This window comes from Hydractinia symbiolongicarpus, chromosome 2 (genome assembly GCF_029227915.1).
Source record: "Hydractinia symbiolongicarpus strain clone_291-10 chromosome 2, HSymV2.1, whole genome shotgun sequence".
NCBI lineage: Eukaryota > Metazoa > Cnidaria > Hydrozoa > Anthoathecata > Hydractiniidae > Hydractinia > Hydractinia symbiolongicarpus.
The window spans coordinates 30372949-30393578 of record NC_079876.1 but is presented as its reverse complement, the minus strand read 5'-3'; the positions used below and the strand labels follow the sequence as shown (position 1 = coordinate 30393578).

At 33.9% G+C, this 20630-nt stretch overlaps 3 protein-coding genes across 5 annotated transcripts in view; 1 reads left to right on the top strand and 2 right to left on the bottom strand.

Moving 5' to 3' along the window:
* Positions 1-11242, top strand: part of LOC130630602 (uncharacterized) — a 32689-nt gene extending 21447 nt beyond the window's left edge. Inside the window, exons 1-3 of one of the 3 annotated variants that reach the window (XM_057444160.1) lie at positions 723-1342; positions 2091-2276; positions 5379-11242. In XM_057444160.1, the coding sequence (XP_057300143.1) occupies positions 8371-9315 (945 nt within the window). In that variant the 5' untranslated portion in view covers positions 723-1342; positions 2091-2276; positions 5379-8370 and the 3' untranslated portion in view covers positions 9316-11242. The other 2 variants (XM_057444157.1, XM_057444158.1) reach the window with 2 other exon arrangements.
* On the bottom strand, positions 10421-11851 carry LOC130630107 (tigger transposable element-derived protein 4-like). The gene is made up of 2 exons (XM_057443505.1): positions 11817-11851; positions 10421-11621 (listed from the first exon to the last, which is right to left on the bottom strand). Exons 1-2 carry the CDS (start codon positions 11849-11851, stop codon positions 10421-10423), a joined length of 1236 nt encoding a protein of 411 aa, XP_057299488.1.
* A 5211-nt stretch (positions 11852-17062) lies between these two features.
* Positions 17063-18817, bottom strand: LOC130630599 (bombesin receptor subtype-3-like). The gene has a single exon (XM_057444155.1). The coding sequence runs from the start codon at positions 18584-18586 to the stop codon at positions 17192-17194; it is 1395 nt and encodes a 464-aa protein (XP_057300138.1). The 5' UTR covers positions 18587-18817; the 3' UTR covers positions 17063-17191.
* Between the last annotated feature and the right edge of the window lie 1813 nt (positions 18818-20630).

Here is a 20630-nt window from a genome sequence, read left to right as displayed (position 1 = left end):
TTTAATAAAAAGTTTAGCTAAAGAACTTTCAGTTATTCGAACCAACTTTTGACCCGCATTACCAATAAGTTATTCGATTTTTTTGCCTTTAAATATTATTACCGAAACATTACAGATAATAATTATATTTTTTATTTGCGCAATTTTGTCTTTCAACCATGATTATTTGTTAAGAAGTAAAGAACGGTTTTGGCATATTTTAACCACTTTTTCTATTTGGTAAATGATCAATGACACTATTTTCCTTATCAAGCACGTAGAAAAACTAAATCAATTCCGTAATAATCTGATAGAAGTCGAGTGTTTTTTCGAAGCACGACACGGTCATACTGAATAAATGCAAGCCATGTGTAGCTTTCAAAACAAAATTAGGTCTTGTGGTAAATAATTCAATCTGAGGGCTGCGATATATTCGAGCAGCTTGTCTTAACCGTTCTCATTGTTGTTTCCAAGGGACATAGTTGCATGTACCTTTTTACGATAGTGATAGCGAGGCAAAATTAAACCCTTAAGTGTTTCTGACGTAATATTACGTCAGTCCCGAAGTTGTCAGTGCCCTTAGCTCCAGCAAATTGGATCTGGAACTAGTCCAATCTTAGAACTTTATGGGGTTTATGGGGTCAAGGCAAACTGTATTACCGGCTTATTAAACGTGTTAATGTGTAGAAGTAGCAACAATGATAATGGTGATAATGATAATAATGATGAAGACTTAACATTACCTTCATTAAATAAAGTTCCGACACAAAATTCTTCAAATAAAATTTAAACAACTTTGCTTGATCATAATTACGTAAGCATGCCACCTAGTGATGAAGAATCAGCATCAGCCGAAGGTACCTCAAAATCAAAAAAACACAGACTAACGAAATAATTCACTTGCAATAGTTAGTCAATGATCTACTTGAAAACCAAGATAAAACCAAGAATAATGACAAGAAATTCTAAGATTTACCATCACTATTGAGCTTTTGCAATCAAAGTTAATTAAAATTATCAATCATGTACAAGGGACAGTCTGCTATTGACACTGGTGGTGTGCTTGGAAAATTATATACAGTTGTTTATTTTTAAATGATTAGTGGTGGTGAAGAGCTACCACCTTTGTTTGATGGAAATGCAAATAAAAAACTCCCTGTTCATAATGCTGCTACAGGCTTGTCTGGTGTAATGGAACTTGATGGGGAAATTATGGCTCACAGTCTTGCCCAAGTGGGTGTTGGGATAGCTTGCTTAGCACCCTGTGTGTATCAATATATTGCTACTGGCAAGGTTTCAAAGTCAATGGCATTTGTTTCTGTAGACGACGCTGCAAATGGAACTTAAAGCATTATGTGAAAAGGTATGTTCGATTATCTGATTATTCCATAAATACCTTAATAATAAGATAATAATACTGAGCTTTTGGCGGCTTATTCAACTTCCTTCCATAACTTTTGATGATACTTTTTTTAGCAGAATGTTAAGTATATATTGAGACATTTTATTTTTGATTCCATCAATATGTTTTTTAAACTAATATAATTTTTTTATAAATTTATTTATGTCTGCATATACATAATTTAATCCATATTTTGAAGTTTTGATGACAAATATAGATGCACCATGTAAAACATACACGTATATTTATACATAACAACACGTTTTTGTGATTGCTTGTATTACTATGTATGAACTGGGTCAGGGTCCTTCTAACTTAATCTTTTTTTTTTTGCATTTAAGATTTTTAATTTCAGATGTCAATGCATGGTATGTTTGCTGGAAGATCAACTATTACTTAATATTTGAGATCTTAGAATTCAACAAAAGAGAATTGTTAAGGCATAAGTATGTGTTGACCCATCAAGTTCGGGAATTCGGTGGGCTTGCCTTGTTAAAAAACGAAAATACAATGTTCCTGCTCCTAATAGTCTTTGGCATGCAGACGGCCATCAAGGCCTTGTAAATTGGGGATTTGTCATCCATGGTGCTATTGATGGTTTCTTTTGCGTAATTGTCTATTTAAAATGCGCCACTAATAATAAAAAAGAAACAGTAGTTTATCTTTTTAACAATACAATAGATGAATTTAGTATTCCATCACGTATTAGGTACTGATAAAGGTGAAGAAAATATTATTGTCTGGGAAGAAATAGAACGGTTAAGAGGAAACAACCGCGGCAGTTACATAGCAGGCTCTTCACTACATAATCAAAGGATAGAGTGTCTATGGAGAGACATTTGGATGTACGTTTGTTGTGAGTTCTACTACACATTTCAAGCTATGGAAGCAGAGGGTATCTCTTATAATAATACGGAGAGTGTGTCCGTCTGTCTGTGACAGGCAAAGTGGATGTGTTCATTTTTCTTTGATGTAGCCGAAATTTCCTTTGAAGTCTCCGAAAAAGTTATATTCATTTTGCCAGCGGGTTTACTTTGTTTACATCACGTGATCTAAATGAAGCAACTTGATTTGCTGAAAAAATTTTAACGGCTAACTCCCGAAATATGGTAACCCTCGACACAAAAGCAACAACAAGAAAACAGCCCCTTCGTCTTGAAAAATTGCAAAAAGTAATTCAGAGAAAAAAAAGTCCAAGAAATGAAGTGAGAAGTGGTAGCTAGAGCTAGAAGTAAAGTAGTAAAGTTAGAAGAAGAAAATAGAAGCTAGAGGTTGAAGTGGATTTGAAATCACAAATAGTAAGAACTTTGATGTTTTTAGACGTTTAGTTTTTATGTCACTGGAGCAAGCAGACTCGCATTTTCCAAGAAAAGCCTCAAATTCTTGAAGTTTCATATTTTAGCGCTTTTTTAAAAACAAACCTAGCCACCATATTTGTTTATGTTTTTGTTGCATAATTAATGTATCCCCTGGTGCGTAACTAATGTGTTTGTCCTAAAATTCAAAATGCTACATAAAGCTGTTAGCTGACTAACAAACGGAAAACTTTGGTTTGTTGAACTTACTGATCACTGTAATGGTATTATTTTTACATTACTATTGTTTCTCTTTATATGTGTTTTACTAAGCATAAATAGCTAGCTTTAGTTTTAGCTAAGTGTTCCCAGTTTAAGTATATTTAACTGGGGGTCTTAGCTACTGTTAGCTAGCTAATGTTGTCCTCCATGGGCTAGCTCTAACCTATGACTTATATTGTTATTCCTCTTTTTTAATTATCTATAGCTAGCTACCTTAGTGTCCAAACTTCTTTTCTTTTATGAGCACGAATTATGATGTAACAAGCTAGCTAGCTACCTACCTACAAAATCTTTAAAGACTTAAACTTTTGCAGATGTATTTTATATTTCTTTTCGCATTTCCTGTAAACTTTACAAAGGGACCACGTGCAGTATGACAAGTGGAATATTTTTTTTCCAGAATTTAAAGCGTGTGTGTTAAGTTATTTTTTATTGTTTTGTTTCTGACATCCTGTTTAACTTTCGTCAGCCTACATGTAAAATGCCAGGTTATTTTTACAGGGGGGTGTAGCTAGACATTTGATTGGAAATTTACATGGGTTTTTGACTTTATTTTAATTTATGAGAGTTGTTCGGTTCGGGAAGGTTGTTCGTGTTTTTGTTTGTGTTGCAAACTGCTGTTTTTTAAAATTTTCTGTAAACTTTTGTGGGAAAAAGACCACATGCAATATACTGAAAGCACAAATTTTGTAGAATTGGCCTCCACTAAAGGCTGTTGTGTAAGCTAATAGCTTTTTCATAGTTCGTATTATAAACTTTTGTTGGGGAGAACTAAACTGTATGTGATGTCATTTTTGCTGGAAGAAAATTCCATGGTTTCACGTTTTTGTTAAGGCAATAGCAATATAGAACATGCTAAATGAACTGATTTTTGTTGATTTGGATGTGCTCCTCAAAAACCGATCTGTTTTACATTTTGTGTTAACTTGTGTGAGGACGGACCGTATATACACTCTGTTTTCCAAAAGTAATATCTTTGTTGATTCAAATTTACTCCTTATTTATTTTTGACATTCACGTTTAAAATGGTTGGTAAAGGTAACTACAGATCATCATACAAAGGAAAATTTTTTTGTGTTCTTAACCTGTTAATTTTTACAATTTGTGTATATTTTTGGGAAACAGGATAGTATGTAATTGAATAAATGTTTTCCAGATATAAATTTGATGTTTTTTGACACTTCTGATTGAAATATTAAAGGTTTTCAACGAAGTAAATATTTGAGATGTGTTATTTCTGACTTTATTATTATTGTTAGTGTTGTACTTGATTCTAACATTATTTTGATTAGTGTTTCAAGCTCTACACATAATCTTTGTTGATTCAAGTTTATTCTTTGCTCATTGATTTTTTGACATTTATGTTTAAAATTGTTGGTAAAGGGCAGTGCGGAACTACAAGAGAAATTTTTTGTGTTCTTAACTGGTTGATTTTTACATTTTGTGTAAATTTTTGTGGGAGAGGATGGTAATGCAACTAAAATGACTGACTTTTCTAGATTTCTAAATTTTATGTTTTCCAAACTACGGCTTTTTCATATTTTTGTATAAGCGTAAGGGAAAAACAATATTTAAAATGTGTAAAAAACTTATTTTTGCTAACTCTTGGAGGCCTCCTTTTTGACACTTCAGAATAAAATACTGAGGGTTTTCAACATAATCACTTATAAGATGTAAATATTTGAGATGCGTTATTTTTGAAATTGTTATTATCCGTGGTGTGACTGTTGGTGTTGTAACTGTCGGTCTTCTTACTGTCGGTTTTGTGAGTTTAGTGTTGTGAGTGTCGATGTTGTGAGTGTCGTTGTTGTAACTTTTTATCAACTAGATTTTACACCTTGCAAGCTGTTCTTTTTTATTTTGTGTAAGATTTGTGTGGAGGATTTAATGTGATTTGATATTTGACATTTTGTGTAAGATTTTAAGAACATTTTTTTGTATATACACTGCTGACGTCAGAAAAACTTCTAAAAGAACCTATTTTTCCATTGTCCTTCTGCCTAAGTGGATTTCTCCACGGGCCTTATCGACTAGTGTTGAAATATTCTTGTAAATAAAAAGTTTTACTGCCAAGCATTTAGGTTTTGAAAGAACTTCTTTTTTGCTTTATTTCATAAATACAATATTAAAAAAATGAAAATTCATGGGAATTGTAAATGTTTACCAAAATTCTTTCCACCGGTATCGAAATCTTAAAAAGCCATTTGAAGGTTTATGCACATTTATGCTGCCTATGACTTGTTTCCTCTAATTTTATTTTAGGCAAAATAAAACAGAGAAATTTTTTCAACCGAAATCTTAAGATTCTTGCCGAAAACCCTTTCTAACCAAACTATTTTATGAAATATTTGCCACAGACTTAAGACGATATTTATATTTTATTCAAATATTTTGTCAATGTATGGATTTGCCTTTTTTAGTTGTAGGTCTGTTGAATGCTGATGACCCAAGGCATTTGTATATTCTACATCACATTTTCAAACCTCGAATCAATCATGCAATAGAATCCTTTGTAAAGGGTTGGAATAAACATCCTTTACGGACAGAGCATAACTGGTCCCCAGAAAAGGTATGGAGTAATGGCATGATGGATATCCGAAACAGAGATAACGGACATTTTGCCGCAGTGCAAGAATTGGTACTGCTGAAGATGATTTAACATGGTTTGGATTTGATCTATATGCACCTTCACCAACAGAATATGAGACTAGTCAAGTTGATTTAGATGATGTGGAATGTCAATTGGAGCAAGAACAACTGAATAAACCACATTGATGTTTATCGTGTATCCAATTCATTGGTATAGACATATTCGAGAAAGCTCTTCAAGTCGTAGTCAATTTCTAAGGATATTCATACGTATGTTTTGTATTTTTTTACATCGACATTTTACCACTACTTTTTAAAAACAGATCTTACATAAATACCCGATAAATAATCAGCGCAATGTCATACTTTCTCGGAGTTTTATGATAAGATTTTGCTTCAAGATTTAAAGCATATTTGGTATCACTAGAAAGACAATTTTATGTAGATTAACAATATCTTATGCCTCCATACACAGGCGCTGAGCAATTCTTTTTGTTTTTGGTTGACTTAAAGGGGGTATAGCTTTGACCATCAGTCTAAAAAGGAAGCACTTAACTTCATTTTCAGAGAAAATCTTCTAATCAGAACTTTGAGTTTCTAAACTTTTGATCCTAACTTTTTTATTTTTTGTACATTGCAATTGAGTTTTGTTTAGCCATTTCAAGCAAAGCGGTTATAATGTTTTAGCTACGAATGTAAGAATCCGCGCCAGGTAACAAACATTGACAAGTATAAACACTGACAAGTGTAAACATTGACAAGTAAAAACATTGACAACTGTAAACCCTGAAAAGTGTAAAGACTGACAAGTACAATCACTGACAGACACACTGACAAGTGTAAAACTGACAAATGTAAACATTGAAAAGTGTAAACACTGACAAGTACAAACACTGACAAATGTAAACTATGACAAGTGTAAAAACTGACAAGTGTACACATTGACATGTGTACACATTGACAAGTCTCTTCTAGGCAATGCGGGACTTTGTGATACAACGTCAAAAAAATTAACAAATAAGACATACTTTTTATTACAAAAACTTAAAATAGACATCCATTCTTTCTTTAATTTAGCTAAATGTTTGAAATATTTATCAGTGCATACTTCTTTAAAAGCCTTTTCAAAAAGATAGACATCTTATCCTGAAAATCAAATCGTAACCACAAGCATTTGGAAAAGCCATTTCTATATAATTAACTTGGTAATGTTTGAAGCGAACTTAGAACTTAGGTTATTTGGTTAGATTAAACATTTTAAACTGTGTTAATTTGTGCCGACCTCGTGTTTGAGAATTATGAATAAAATACAGACAAGTTTGGAAAAGGCTGTTGATTCAGTATCAATCCCAACCATTGTTACAAATGCTATATTTTTGAATTTTATAATTTTAATTAACATTCAAATTAGTGACATACCAGAAAGCAACGATGTAATTGAGCGTAGTATCTTCTTTAATAACTCTCCTATGTGTGTGTTCAATTAGTGATGCGAACTATATTAATTTTCTTATTGTCTTTATTCTTATTGTACGTCAAGACATAGATATAGCATTTCTCTTTGTGACATTGGTTGAGACTGCAGAAAATTAATTTTGTAAGTAAAAATTGTTTTGAACTTTGTAATGAATGTCTCTTACCTTTGTTTTTAAGCCATAAATGTTTAATACCTGGAATAACTTTAATGTGATTTAACGTTTTGCCATGCAAGCTAATATGGCAAGTAAGAATGCTGCAAGATGTTGTGTTTGCTGATACTTTTCATATACATGTATGTTGGTTCCCAGTTGCAATCCAAGACAAAAATATTGACAAAAAAGAAGTTATTTTGTCATTTTTTAAATATGGACAAAGGATTCACACGGTGAATGCTCCACAACGGCAGGCTGCACAGGTGCTACTTTTGCACAAACATTTGTCAGGTAATCACTATTGAAAGGTCCCTAGTCACATGTTTTTAAGTTCGTTTAAAATGGCAATGCTGCCGTCAGCAACAATTAGCACATTTGGAGTTTGGACTTAACCAAATAGTCTAAGATCATTAACCCTATTCGGTCTGGGGGGCGGATAACTCCGCATTGCTATGTTTTATGGCTATGAAACTTACTGAGTTTCAATATTTATCTATTAGACACCTGCATGCCAAATTGTTACGTCCCATACCTTTCAGAGGCCTTGATATTAGCCATTACTCGAAACTACCCCTAAAAATCTCTATGAAATCCTTATAGTGGGGAAAATTTAGTAACTCCTGTTAGGACTATCTTTAGAACTTCAAACTTGCAATGTAACTTTGTTTTATTAAGAAAAATTATTTTGTATAATTTGGACACGTGATTAGTCCGATTTCCCGATTTTGTTGGATTTTACCGGAAAATCTAAAAAAACCGTATTTTCGGTCATTTTTGGCACTTTTTTATGCGATCCGTGTAAAAACTTTTATTTAGCTTTCAGAAACTTCAAATAAAATGCAAAAATTCGCTCTGGAACATAGTGGCATTTTTAACTGCTGCCATTTTGTTCTTTTTATGACGTACCATAAGTGTGCCAAGTTTCATTCAATTTGAACAACCCTATGAAAAGTTATCGGGGGGATGGGGGGAGTTTACACCAACTTTTAAAGTGGAAGAAGAAACGGAAATCTACATATGTGGTTTTTGTGTTGTTATTTTTTCTGGTTGGCTTAGAATTTGGAGGTGTCGATGCTACATTATGGATATATATATCGACAGTTCTGAAAACTGGAAATGATAAGTTTTATTATGGCTTAATTAGCGCTGGATTTTTCATTTTGGAAGATTCCTTAGCGGATTTGGCGTAGCTATGTATCCAATTATAGTTTCTGAAGTAGCAAGATCTTATGAAAAGGTAGACCTCATGCGGCGTTTGCCATCACTTAATGGGAGTCGAATGTTCGGCTATGCATTTGGACCGTGTATTTCCATATTTTTTATTAATACAAACTTTAAGATTGGTCCCATTCATGTAACATACGCAAATGTCATTGGACCAATTCTTTTTGCAATTTCAGTTTTTCTTCTTCTTGCGATAGTATTTTTTATGCATGATTTATCAAGAGAATACGACTTGAAAGCTGACACAATAGAAAAATCGGAGAAAGAAAATTATGAAATCTCAAGCAAATCTTCAACTTTGGACGCAATGAAGAAAATTTTGAAAACGAAAGACACCGCACTCGTACTTGCTATGTCAGTGCTTTATGGCATTATAGATGTAATTGTGTTTCGTGTCTTTGCCATATTAATCGTTACCAATTTGCAGCTTGGCTATGCACTTCTAAATGAATCACTAATTGGATATGCTGCATTAAGTGCAATTCTAGTTTTCATCCTTGTATATCGAAAAATGTCAAATAAAGAAGTGTTTCACACTGGAATTGGAGGTATACTGTCGATGATTATAGCCACATCTATATTGCTTTTGCTTTATCAGCGAGTTGGAAATCATAGTACCTGGTATTTTCTGATCATTTTAACTGTGCTATCCCTTGTTAGTTTTATGCTGTCCGATCAAACCTTTACCGTGTTAATGTGTGCCAAACTGGCTCACTCTTGCAATCAAGGATTTTTAGATGGTATCAGGATTTTTGCGGTCCAAATTGGTCGAGTTATCGGTGCATTGTGCGTTGGAATATGCTATAATCATATGAACACTTGCCATCCGGCAGTTAATATTCTGGCATTTTCGTTACTGGTTATCTTGATGTCAAGAAAGAAATTTTTGTCAAATCCCGTGCCAGTCATATGAATACTCCTCCCAAAGAGTTCTGTTCAGCAAACATTTTATTTATGTTGATTTCTAAAACTTTATTTGTGACTAGATTAACTATTACAATATTGCGTCGTTTGGAATCTCAAGGGATGCATTTTTAACCTTACCATGACTATTTTTATGAAATTCATATTTGCTCAAGTATTTTTATAATTTATCCTATTGAAAAATGTTTGAGATTAGTCACGGAGTTTTTTTGGAGGGTGGGAAAATTTTTATTACACGAAAAAAAGTTTCCAGCAAATGTTGCATAAGCATGCATGTGCAGACTCAATCAACGATTATACTTTAAAGTTCTTTTAAGCATTTTGTACTATATATAAAATTGGGCTTAAAAAAGAGGGTGACATAGAAATGAACACACAGATGGCAAAATTTTCTCAATGCCAAACCATCACTTTACATATTTTTCAATACAAATATTTCAAGATCCAATTATTTATTTTTTACAAATAAGTTACTTATTGCACAAGATGAATGACACGGCTGGCATCGCTGCTGTAATTCAGTCTGTCTATTATTTTGACAAACGGCAGGCTCCTCATGCAGGTTGATTGTTAAAACCCAAGTTTTCAAAACCATTCATTTTTTTTTAAATTTGTACTTCCAAAAAGTTTATATAAATTGCGTTTATTCTAATTTTTATTACATCTTATTACCTGACTGATACAAAAAACCGGTAGTATGAAAAAATCCGATGATTTGATTGGTTTACGGCTTATTAAAATAGGGCCTTGTATGGAGCCATACTAACCGCTTTGGGAAGCCATTATTAAAATGGTAACATAAAAACGTAAACAAATAAAAGCAATCCCATGACACACAAAAAAACTAGCTCACCTAAAACCATCTTTTCGTTATACAGTAGAGTCTCCATAACTCGAACAGCCACGGGGAAAAGGAAATCGTTCGAGTTATGGAGACATTCGAGTTGTAGAGGTTTTCAACTTTTAGCGCAATATCCTCCCTTTACGTGAACCAGCTGGATAAAAACGTTATATTTAATCTTAAGTCTAACTTTAAGGGGGCTATTAGGTTAATGAAAGTCAAAACAATACACTTTTAATGAATTTTTTAATGTTTATTTAGAAAAGAAGTCGGTGATAACTGTTTGCTTACAACTCATATCAAAATCTTTGGCGATATTACGATTCAAGTCCCTCAGGGAAGCTATCATTTCTTCTCCAAAATGTGAAAAAATACTCAAGTCTTCGAGGACGTTGATAGCTGTACGCACTTGCTCGGCCGTCGGTCTTGTGATCTTATCTTCTTCCTCCTTGTCTTCTTCGTCGACCTCTTTTAATTCTTCGTCTTGAGTCCCAGTGATCTCAGCAATGATGTCAGCAGTCTTCAGACGCCCATGGGATGTACTGACTTCAATGTCAAAATCAATGAAATCTTCAGTTGATAAGTCAGGATCAATGTGGTCAGGAAACCTTCGTTTTATGTAAGAGAGTTCAGCATCGAGGGTTGGAATTGGGTCTTCTTCTACTTCGCTGGTTAAACTTTTAAAAGGGTCGTCATCTTCGTTGATCGCTCTTTCTGCATCCTTTTGGGAAATTCCTGATTTTCGAAAGCAATTGGTGAATGTTTTGTTGGAAACATCATCCCATGCTTTCCTTAGCATGTACATAGCTGCAAGAATCGAGAACTTCGGAGTCGATTTTTCCTCGTCCAAGGCTTTTATCAATTTCCGCACTGCTAGCGATCGATATTTTGCTTTCAGGGCGCGGATAATTCCTTGGTCCATAGGTTGGGTTCGGGACGTGGTATTTGGAGGAAGAAAGATCAATTCTACCCATTCCAGGTTTTCAACATGAGGATGTGCGGTACAATTGTCAATAATCAAAGCAATTTTTCGCTTAGAGACAGAGAATTTTCGATCAAGCTCGCGTACCCACTCTTCGAACAGCTCTCCAGACATCCAACTCTTCTTTTGCGAACGGTATCGACAGGGTAGTGTTTTGACACCTTTAAAGCAACGAGGGTTGGCGGACTTGCCGATTACAAACATTGGCAATCGTTCCCCCAAGGCATTACCAGCAGCTAAACCAGTAAGTCTAACTTTGCTGTGTTTTCCTCCAGAACACTTATCACCTTTCATATGCAAAGTCTTATTGGGAAGGCATTGAAAGAAAAGCCCAAATTCGTCGGCGTTAAAAATGTCTTCCAGAGGATAGCGGGAGAGAATGGTTGGTAATGTTGTCTCCGACCATGGCGCTGTCATTTCCTCAGTGACGGACCGTGATTCTCCAGCGATGGTTTTGAAGGATACTCCATACCTGAAAGGAATGGATGAGAAAAACGTTTATCTCTGTAGTTGTGACTAGTGTAGATGGAGCTTTACATTTTGTTTGATTCGAATCATGGAATTCTAAATTTAGAATGCCATGGCCATGATTCGAATAGAAAACATTCGATTGTTACCATGTTTTGATTTGTGAAAGAATTCGAATAGAAAAAGATTCGATTTTTACCAAGTTTCGAAGTTTTGACGAGTGAAAGAAAGCATGGAAGCCGTGAAAGTCCAACAAGTCAAAAGATTAACAGACATTATTTGTTGTATAGAACTTCCTATCATTAAACTTATTACGTACGAAATCGACGCTTTTGTCATGGGGTATCATGTTTATAAAAGTAATTGGACACCCTCTGTTGGAGATGAATTTTATGGTTTCATGGAACCAACAAATAAAATGGATAAATATGCAGTTGCAGTCAAGAAAAATGATGGAGAAATCATTGGACATCTACCACTAGGAAAGTCAGGACGCTTTGCAAAAGTCATATTTTACTTTCTGAAGAATGACAGCTTCAATGTTTGCAAAATAACAATTACTGGAAAGTCATTGAATGCTGGTGATGGATTAGGGATGAAAGTCCCATGCAAATTATCCTTCCTCTCTGAAAGAGAGTCTATTGATATTTTGAAAAAACAACTACCAAAGCTATTGTAACATTTTTTTAGATTTTATCTTCACGAAGATAAACAAACAAAATCTTAGTCAACTAACCTGGTTTTCCATTTAGCCATCCACCCCTGAGAAGCTTGAAATGACTCGACACCCAACGCTTCGGCAAACTCAAGAGCTTTCTCTTTCAGCATCGGGCCACTGATTGGGATATTCTCACTCCTCATCATAAGTAACCATTTATGAACAGCTTTGTTCACATCTTCGAATTTTTCTGGCTTTGATCTCTTCGATGTTTGCCCGTTGTTAAACTGCTTGTAAATCTTTTCTTTATTTTTTTTCCAAGTTGACAGGGTGCTTGGAGGAATTTTGAACTCTTTTGCCACATCCTTTGGCGCAGTACCCTTTTCCAACGCTTTAAGAGCTTTGTACTTGATTTTGCACGACTTATTGTCAATTCGACGCTTTGATCCTGCCACAGACGACATTGTTATGAGAGTGTCTTTCTTTTGAAATTCTTTAGATTTTCTCGAAAACGTTCGAAAAAGACGTTCGAAAGGTTTGGATGACGCATCATTAATCATTCGAATTAATAATAAGGCCTGCAAAACACGTATTAACAAGATTTTTAGACCCAATTTATCAGGAAAACTGTTCGAATTTTGATTATGATGTCAGAAAATTCGAGTTATGGAGAGAAAAGTCTCCAAGGGACAAAAAAATTTGTTCGAGTTAAGGGAAGATTCGAGTTATGGAGGTTCGAGTTGTAGAGGTTTTTTTATAAGAGTTTATTAGGAAATTTTCACGGTGCCAACGAATTTGTTCGAGTTAAGGAGAGATTCGAGTTATAGAGGTTCGAGTTATGGAGACTCTACTGTAATTTATATAAACAATGATTTGAATTTGTTTTTTGAACCTACAAATGTTTAAAATCGAACGATTTTAAATTCCAAAAGTATAAAAATCGAACATGCGTTTTCTTTCTTTCTTGGTGGATTAGGAATAGCAACTTTAAAAAGAAGCTTTGTTGTGCTTTGTTCACAAAGGAATGTTTATTTTTTTCAGATAAGATGCAGCTAGGCCTCGGATAGGGCACAGACCTTGCAAGCTTGGTCTGTACTTTTGACCACGGCCTTTGTATTTCAGGACAACATCAAAACCGATCGGTATCCGTTTATAATTATACATAAACAGTGATTAGTTAAACCATCTAAATTTCTTGCATTAACACTTTTAGATCATTGGAATTTAAATAAATTAAATTAATTTATATATGTCAGCTGATTGTTTTTTGTGTAAAGCCGACTATTTTAAATAATAATTTTTTTTAAGTAGTAATTTAATAAAACATCAAAAAAGTCATAATATTGACTTATTGATATGCTATTTTTTCTACAATTTGATTTGTGAATGTTTTTGGATAAGTAAGACAATAAAAAAAGTTTTGTATGTAAAGTATGTATATAATGTTTTAGATACCCCTTTCCGTTGAATCGTATAAAACACAAAGTTCCCACCTGCTTCATGGTAATCGATCAAACGGTTTCATCTTTGCCAAAGCGAAAAAGGTTTAATTTGATGAAACATATATGAAACATAGCTTTCTGCATTAGCAGTACCACAGTGTGTTCTGGATGCAATATTGCATGGACCAGTAACATATTCTGTTCAGAACCTGATGTATCTGAAAATGCTAAAAAATGTTAAACGGAACAAGAATGGCGTCCGACATCCGTGTACAGTTCGGGTCAAGTTACAAAAAACGGAAAAAATTTCTTTATCAGGAATTATTTTCTGGTTTAAAAATTATGAGATTTCCAGATTAGGAATTTGTTTTTATTATTTTGAAATTTACTCTGATTGAACCCAAGAAAGGAATGAGATACATATATTTAAAGATCTTCAGTAGGTGTTGATAATTCCACGAGAACCGCTTGTTAGAATTTATATAAATGCCTCTTTCAAAACGAATGTAGACGATGAAAAGTTTTCCTTATATAATATATAGTGAAATAATTTCTGTTTCTATAACTTCAGCCGCACTGTTGTGTGTTCAGGGGCAGGGTTAAAAAAGTAGATTTCCACATCAACCTTTATAGATAAAACATTTATTGTTAACAGGAGAAGGAACGTACTATCTGTAAATTTTGCAGCTAGCTATGTTCTTTTAATGACTTTGCAAAACTTTTTGGTTTTTGGTATAAAATTGTCAGAGACAAGAAATGTTTTGGATGATTATAGCTAGAACAAGCTATGCGATAGGACATTCCTACAGAGTAGAAGTATCTCACTCAAAAAATAGCTAATTTATGCTAGCCACGTTGGTACTTTCATCCCAGTTAAGTAGTTAATTTTGTGCTGGCTATGTTATCTGTCTGAAAGAATTTTTCAAGCTAGTATGTAGCTAGCTAGCTAATTTTAGGCTACATTTAAGTTAAAATTGCCAAAGATCAACATATTTTGTGGAAACGCATGTAACTACCAAGCATAAGCGATAATTAAGAATGTGATGAACATTCCTAATTAGAGCAGAATTATGTCACTCAATGTGGGAGAATGTGGAACAGCTAGCTAGCTCTAAAATCTGTCATAAAGAATTCTCTTATGATGCTAGCATAAGAGAAAATTTTTAATAAGTAGATTTATCCTAGCTAAATTGGTAGTTTTATGCTAGCTTAGCTGCTACTGTTGTGCTAGCTAGCTTTAGGTGTAAGTAAGGCTAAATGAGGGGTTCATAACATGTAAAAAATAGTGATATAATAGGTACAAAACCTCCACTTCTTTTTTGAAAAATCTCCTATGGTTTCTAGCTAGCTACGCTTGGCACCATCTTCAAAAAATAACAAAAACTCTATCTCCGTGCTAAGAAACTACCTTGTCTCGCTCAATTTAAAACTTACGGGAAAAATTAACAGACAAAGTTACTGGGAAACACAGTCAAATTTGTCTGAATTTCTTAGTGGGGGGGAGAATGCTCGATATTTTTTATGTGTAGGGGCTAGGCGCGGAAATCCTATACAGCCTTATATTTGGCTTACATAATGAGGAAATGGGCTTCGCAACGCTCCATTTTCTGGCGCTTTGCTCGGCAAAAATGTTATGACAAAATTGAATGCATCTTCAAATTTTGGTTACGACAACTGTGCTCTAATGGGAAAAGCTTGTACTACTTCGAGCAGATAAAAATAACGTTAATTTGAAAAAGCAAAAACGTGTACAAGAGAAGAAAGATTCACAATGTGACAAACAACCAAGTTTCAAGTATGCATCGTTATTCTACCCAGCTTCTCTCACATGACATAAGTTTTCTTAACATGTCTAGCCTGTTAAACGAATCACGGACCTCGTCAATACAATGTGAATTTTATAACAACTAAGCTACGCGCCCTTGCTATTAACAAGTAATGAAGTAGACACGTAAATCTTGACCCTAAAAAATATCACAAAACTCTTTATAACAAAGCTCCAGCTTTTTTGCTTTCTTTAATCCTATTTGTTATATTTAACTGGCAAATAAATCTTTCTTTCTTCATTTTATGATATCACTAAAAGGTTTTCTTCACGTTGAATCTGCTAATCCATTTTTTCCAACTAATCTTTTCAGCTTTTCGTACGTTTGAAATAAATTGGAAAATCGGCTAACTTGAACTTACGACATCAGACTCACGAGATGTGATGCAAAGACTATCTACACTGATATAAACACTCGCTTTTACCATTCACCGACCTGCGCCAAAATCTTATATTTTTTAACATCCTAGCTACGACAAAATGCAAACATGTCTGTCAATCAACTGCACGCTTTTTCTAAGCCTATGAACGTCCGCTAATTCTTCGCAAACATTCAATACTTTTGTGTTCAAGCTTTGCGTGCTAAAATTACACAGAATACAAACTTTCTGAAACTGTATCTTTTTAGCGATTAAAATTGTCATAAGCAACTCGACTGCATGATATTTTTGTTGCATTTACAAAACATTTTCCGGAGCAATTGCTTATCAGTAAGTAGACATTTTGACAGTTCAGACAGAATTCAAGTTATATATTGTAAATCGTATTACATACAGAATCATTTTTAGAATTTTTAAAAAACTTCATGATTTTTATGTTTTAAAGTTTTCTTCTGGAACAAGACCCATTTATTGCTTCGGTTATTTTGTTTCAAGTCTGTGACGTGATACCCATTAAAAGAAAACTTAGCAGGGTGGGCAATGTCCTCATTTTCAGAAATCAACAAGATTTTGAGCAACACTTTTACTGAGCTAATGTAAACGTGTTCAAAAACAATCTGGCCTTTGTTTAACTATCAAGAGTGAATTATATCGATCTGCGCGTTCAACGTGTAAGAATACCAATTCATAATTTTTGAATCAACAGAAACATAACGGTTAAGAAATAACGCATGCACTGGAGCTGGTACCTTTTCGTTTCCTTTTTGAGGAGAGAGATGCAAATCAAACACCTCAAATGAGACCCTATCATGTTGGGGTTGACGAACCAAAGAGAAAATTTGATGTCATTTACATTTACTAATACCCCTCTCATATTAATCATGATCAAAAAAATGTTCCCGCCCTTCTAGGCTGCTATAACCATCAAAGGTATTTAAATGCAAATAGCATGTTTCTGGGAGTGGCTTGTGAATTACGATTTATACATAAGTCATAAAAGAAATGATAGTTCAGTCGTTTCCTACAGTAATCGATTTTTATTCCGGATTTACTTAAAAAAATACTTAAATATTGAAACATTTACTTAAATAAAATATTAACTATCTACTTAGGAAAGTATAAAAAAAATAAATAAATAAATAGACTATGTTAATAATTTTTTTTCTGTTAAAGGGAATCTGTATCAATACATTTGATATTTGATAATTATAAATAAAAGTCTTTTATGACATCTTAATTTTTTAATGTTTCTGTTTCTTTGTTTTTAATTCAGGACACATTTTCGTTAAACGATGTGCTACGATCATATCCATTATTAACGAAGAGCGTCTTCTCGACGTTATCTTCATCATCTCGAGTAATCGCCTCGTCCATTCTTGGTTCTTTAACACCCACGTTATCACTGTGAGGACTTGTTGTCGCACTTATCATGTGAAGAGAAACATGGGATTCTTTTGTGTTTCGGCGACCGGTAAATAATCCAAATATTTTTCGCTGTTCCTCGTCGTAAACATTGCCATCGTCTTCGAGCGTGTTCTCCGTCACATGGAATGACTTTTTTCCTTTGCAGCACCATTTTAAAAATGGTAGATACTGCTCGAATCTTTTTCGATACGCACGACTTAGGTAATACAATATGATTGGATTGCATGCACTGTTTGCCAAGCCAATGATGGTTGCTATTGTGGTTGATTCTTTAAGGAGTGACCATGTTGCAAATTCCCTCCAGTATATGTAAAACAAATTAATTAAGTTTACTGGTAGATAACAAAGAAGGAACGTTAGAAATATCAAAAAAAACATTTTCATAACATGTTTTTGTCGTTGGAGTCGCTGCAATTGTCCTGCACCGCTGATCGAACGTTCTAAAAACAATAGATTTTTTTTCAACACGTCGTTGACGCGGATGTAACACACAAAAATAACAATTGATGGCACGATATATATCAGTATCGTGCGCAGCGTGATGTAGGTTTTTTGAAAAAACAGGTCGTTCCAACTTGTGTAGCACATTTTTTCAACCCAAAACCCAGGCCCCACAGTGAAGGTGAAGGTAAGGGGAAAGCCAACTCCGAGATAGGACAAAATCCAGATCACTACGATTAGAAATATTCCTATCCGAAGTGAAGGCGGTCGAGATAAGGCATACACAATAGCACGATATCGATCGAAGGATATCGATACTAACATAAAGATCGATACAGCTGGGACAACATCTCCAATGGGAAGTAAATATTTGCACGCAAACTCTCCGAACGGCCACGCTACATAGTTATGCATCAAGTTTAGTGGTACTATGAATAACAATGTTACCAAATCAGTGATAGCCAAACTAAAAACGAAGTAATTCTGCAAATTTTGCATCGATTTATGCTGCACGATAGTCAACGCAATTAACACGTTCCCCAACACGCCACAAATAAAAATAATTATACTCGTCGAGAACTGTAAAATTTCCCAAAATATTTTTCTCTTGTGAAGTACCTGGCTAGTGTTATCATTTAAAACCGGTAGAGGTGTTGTAGAGCTGTTGAACTCTTCAAGAACGTAAATTGATTGGTTGTTATTCAGGGTGCTTCCGTGTGTGTCTACGTGGAATCTTCCTAGCTGACAATTTATGTTTCCTGTACATAAAACGATCGATAAAAGCATCAACAATAACATCTTTGTCCCTATCGTTTCTTGTGTAATTTACCGAATGGATGAGCGATTAGTTACGCAATGTTTCTTTAGAATATCGTAACCTTGTGTGGACGGTTTACTATAAGGCTGCGACTGCTCTGCTCAAAGTAAACTCATGTCTATTTGAATAATGAACTGGGAACCATTTTGCTCTCCTGCAAATGGTCATTCTTTATTTTTAACCGTGTAAAACAGCAGTTGTAAGAGATATATGGCGGAGAATTAATGCCTATATTTTCGTTTAATTTCTTCCTTTTTCTTTTGATTTTCTTATTCTTCGCTTCATTAATATTAATTTATATGCGTTACTTAACTAAGGCAGCTCTCCTACTATAATATATGCGATATGTAGGGTTGTCATGTGCCTTAAATCAAAAAGCATCGTTGGAGGAGATCAGATCAGTTTCACTCAATGTTTTATAAACAAAAGGGTACCATGTCGGTATTTTTATTATTTCATTTATTGAGGATAAAGAAATATTTTTGGAAGTTACTCCTGTGTAATTACTTTTGTTCTTTTCAAAAGAATATCTTTCTGTGAAAAAAAATGGATTCTCATTTCCTTTAAAAGTTGGCTATAATTTAAACTGAATTCAACAATAGATTTTTATGATTCATTGAACTCTTCTTCACAAAATAGATAAAGCAGTGATTAGCTTGGAGATAATTTCGCTTTACGTCACATTGAATATTATCACAACATGCTGGATTCGTGTCACGCTATGAATTTATTTATTTATTTATTTATTGTTACCAAACAGAATCTACGTTGCTTGTAAAAATCGTTTCCTTCAAGTTAAGAAAACAAAAATCATTTTTGGGAAACATTAAAAGAAAATATATAGCTACACAATAATATTTTTGCTAAAAAGATGTTAAGTTAGAAATATGAAATTGTGTTTTTGGGAGAGTAGCGTCGTGGTCAATAAAATTAGTCCGAAGGAGGGGAAATATTTTTCTTGTTTGAATTTTGACATGTGAAAATTTAAATTTTAAGAGACACTCAAATTTCGAACAGATGCCTACTGGTCGCAAAATACTTCCTGACATACAATCTTTCCTAGGAAAAGAGAATCTATATGAAAACCAAAGCATAAAAAGCGATTTAAGAGATTGGATTTCAATAATCGTTGACGTCTAGCAAAGTGGATTATCAAACTTTGAAATTTTTATTCTCATATCAAGTCACGCAAGGTTGGAAGGTAAAAATAAAATCGTGAAAGAAATGTTAGCTCCTATTGCTTATTCTATTTCTAAAAGTGTTTAATGAATCGTAAAAGATCTATTGTTTAGGTTTGCTTAAATTATAGCTAAGGAAATAGGAATGTATTTTTAGTATACAAAATTTTACTTACATTAGTTTATAGCAATTCAGGTACACCTCAAATCGGTGAAAAAAATATCACTACTGATCACTACCCCTAAATAATAGTCGTGTATTAAGATTTTTAAATCGTCACGTAAAGAAGGATAATAAATAATAATAAAATAACCAATAAAAAATGTACGATAAAAATCCCAGACAAGCTAGACCTTCTCTTCACACACTATAATCGTCTGTCCACGATAGACTAGCTGCGCTCAAATATCTCCAAATAATTAATATATTTATTTTTGTTTCTTTGGCGCGCCTTTATCACGTGTCCTACTCTTTTTAACGGTTTATTACCCCACTGTTGAGTATTTTCGAATGTTTACGTTTATTCGAACGTTCTCGGAAAATTTGATTGGTTTTATTTTTCACGTGACCAGTCTATATGACGCCGTATTAACCGACATCAAAACAAAAACAAAACAAGAAAGTTAATTTAAAGTGGTAGAAAAAGGTCAATTACTCCTTGTTTTCGTCTGGTAGACGATAGTTTATTTGACGATTTAAATGAAATAGACGAATTCATAGCAGGACAACAGTCAAAAGCTACAAAATATTGTAATACGTTTGCAGCAAACACCTTTTACGGATGCAAATGTCCCCGAAGTTTATGTAGCCCAACACAGTGGTCACAACAATATTGATTCGTTAAGA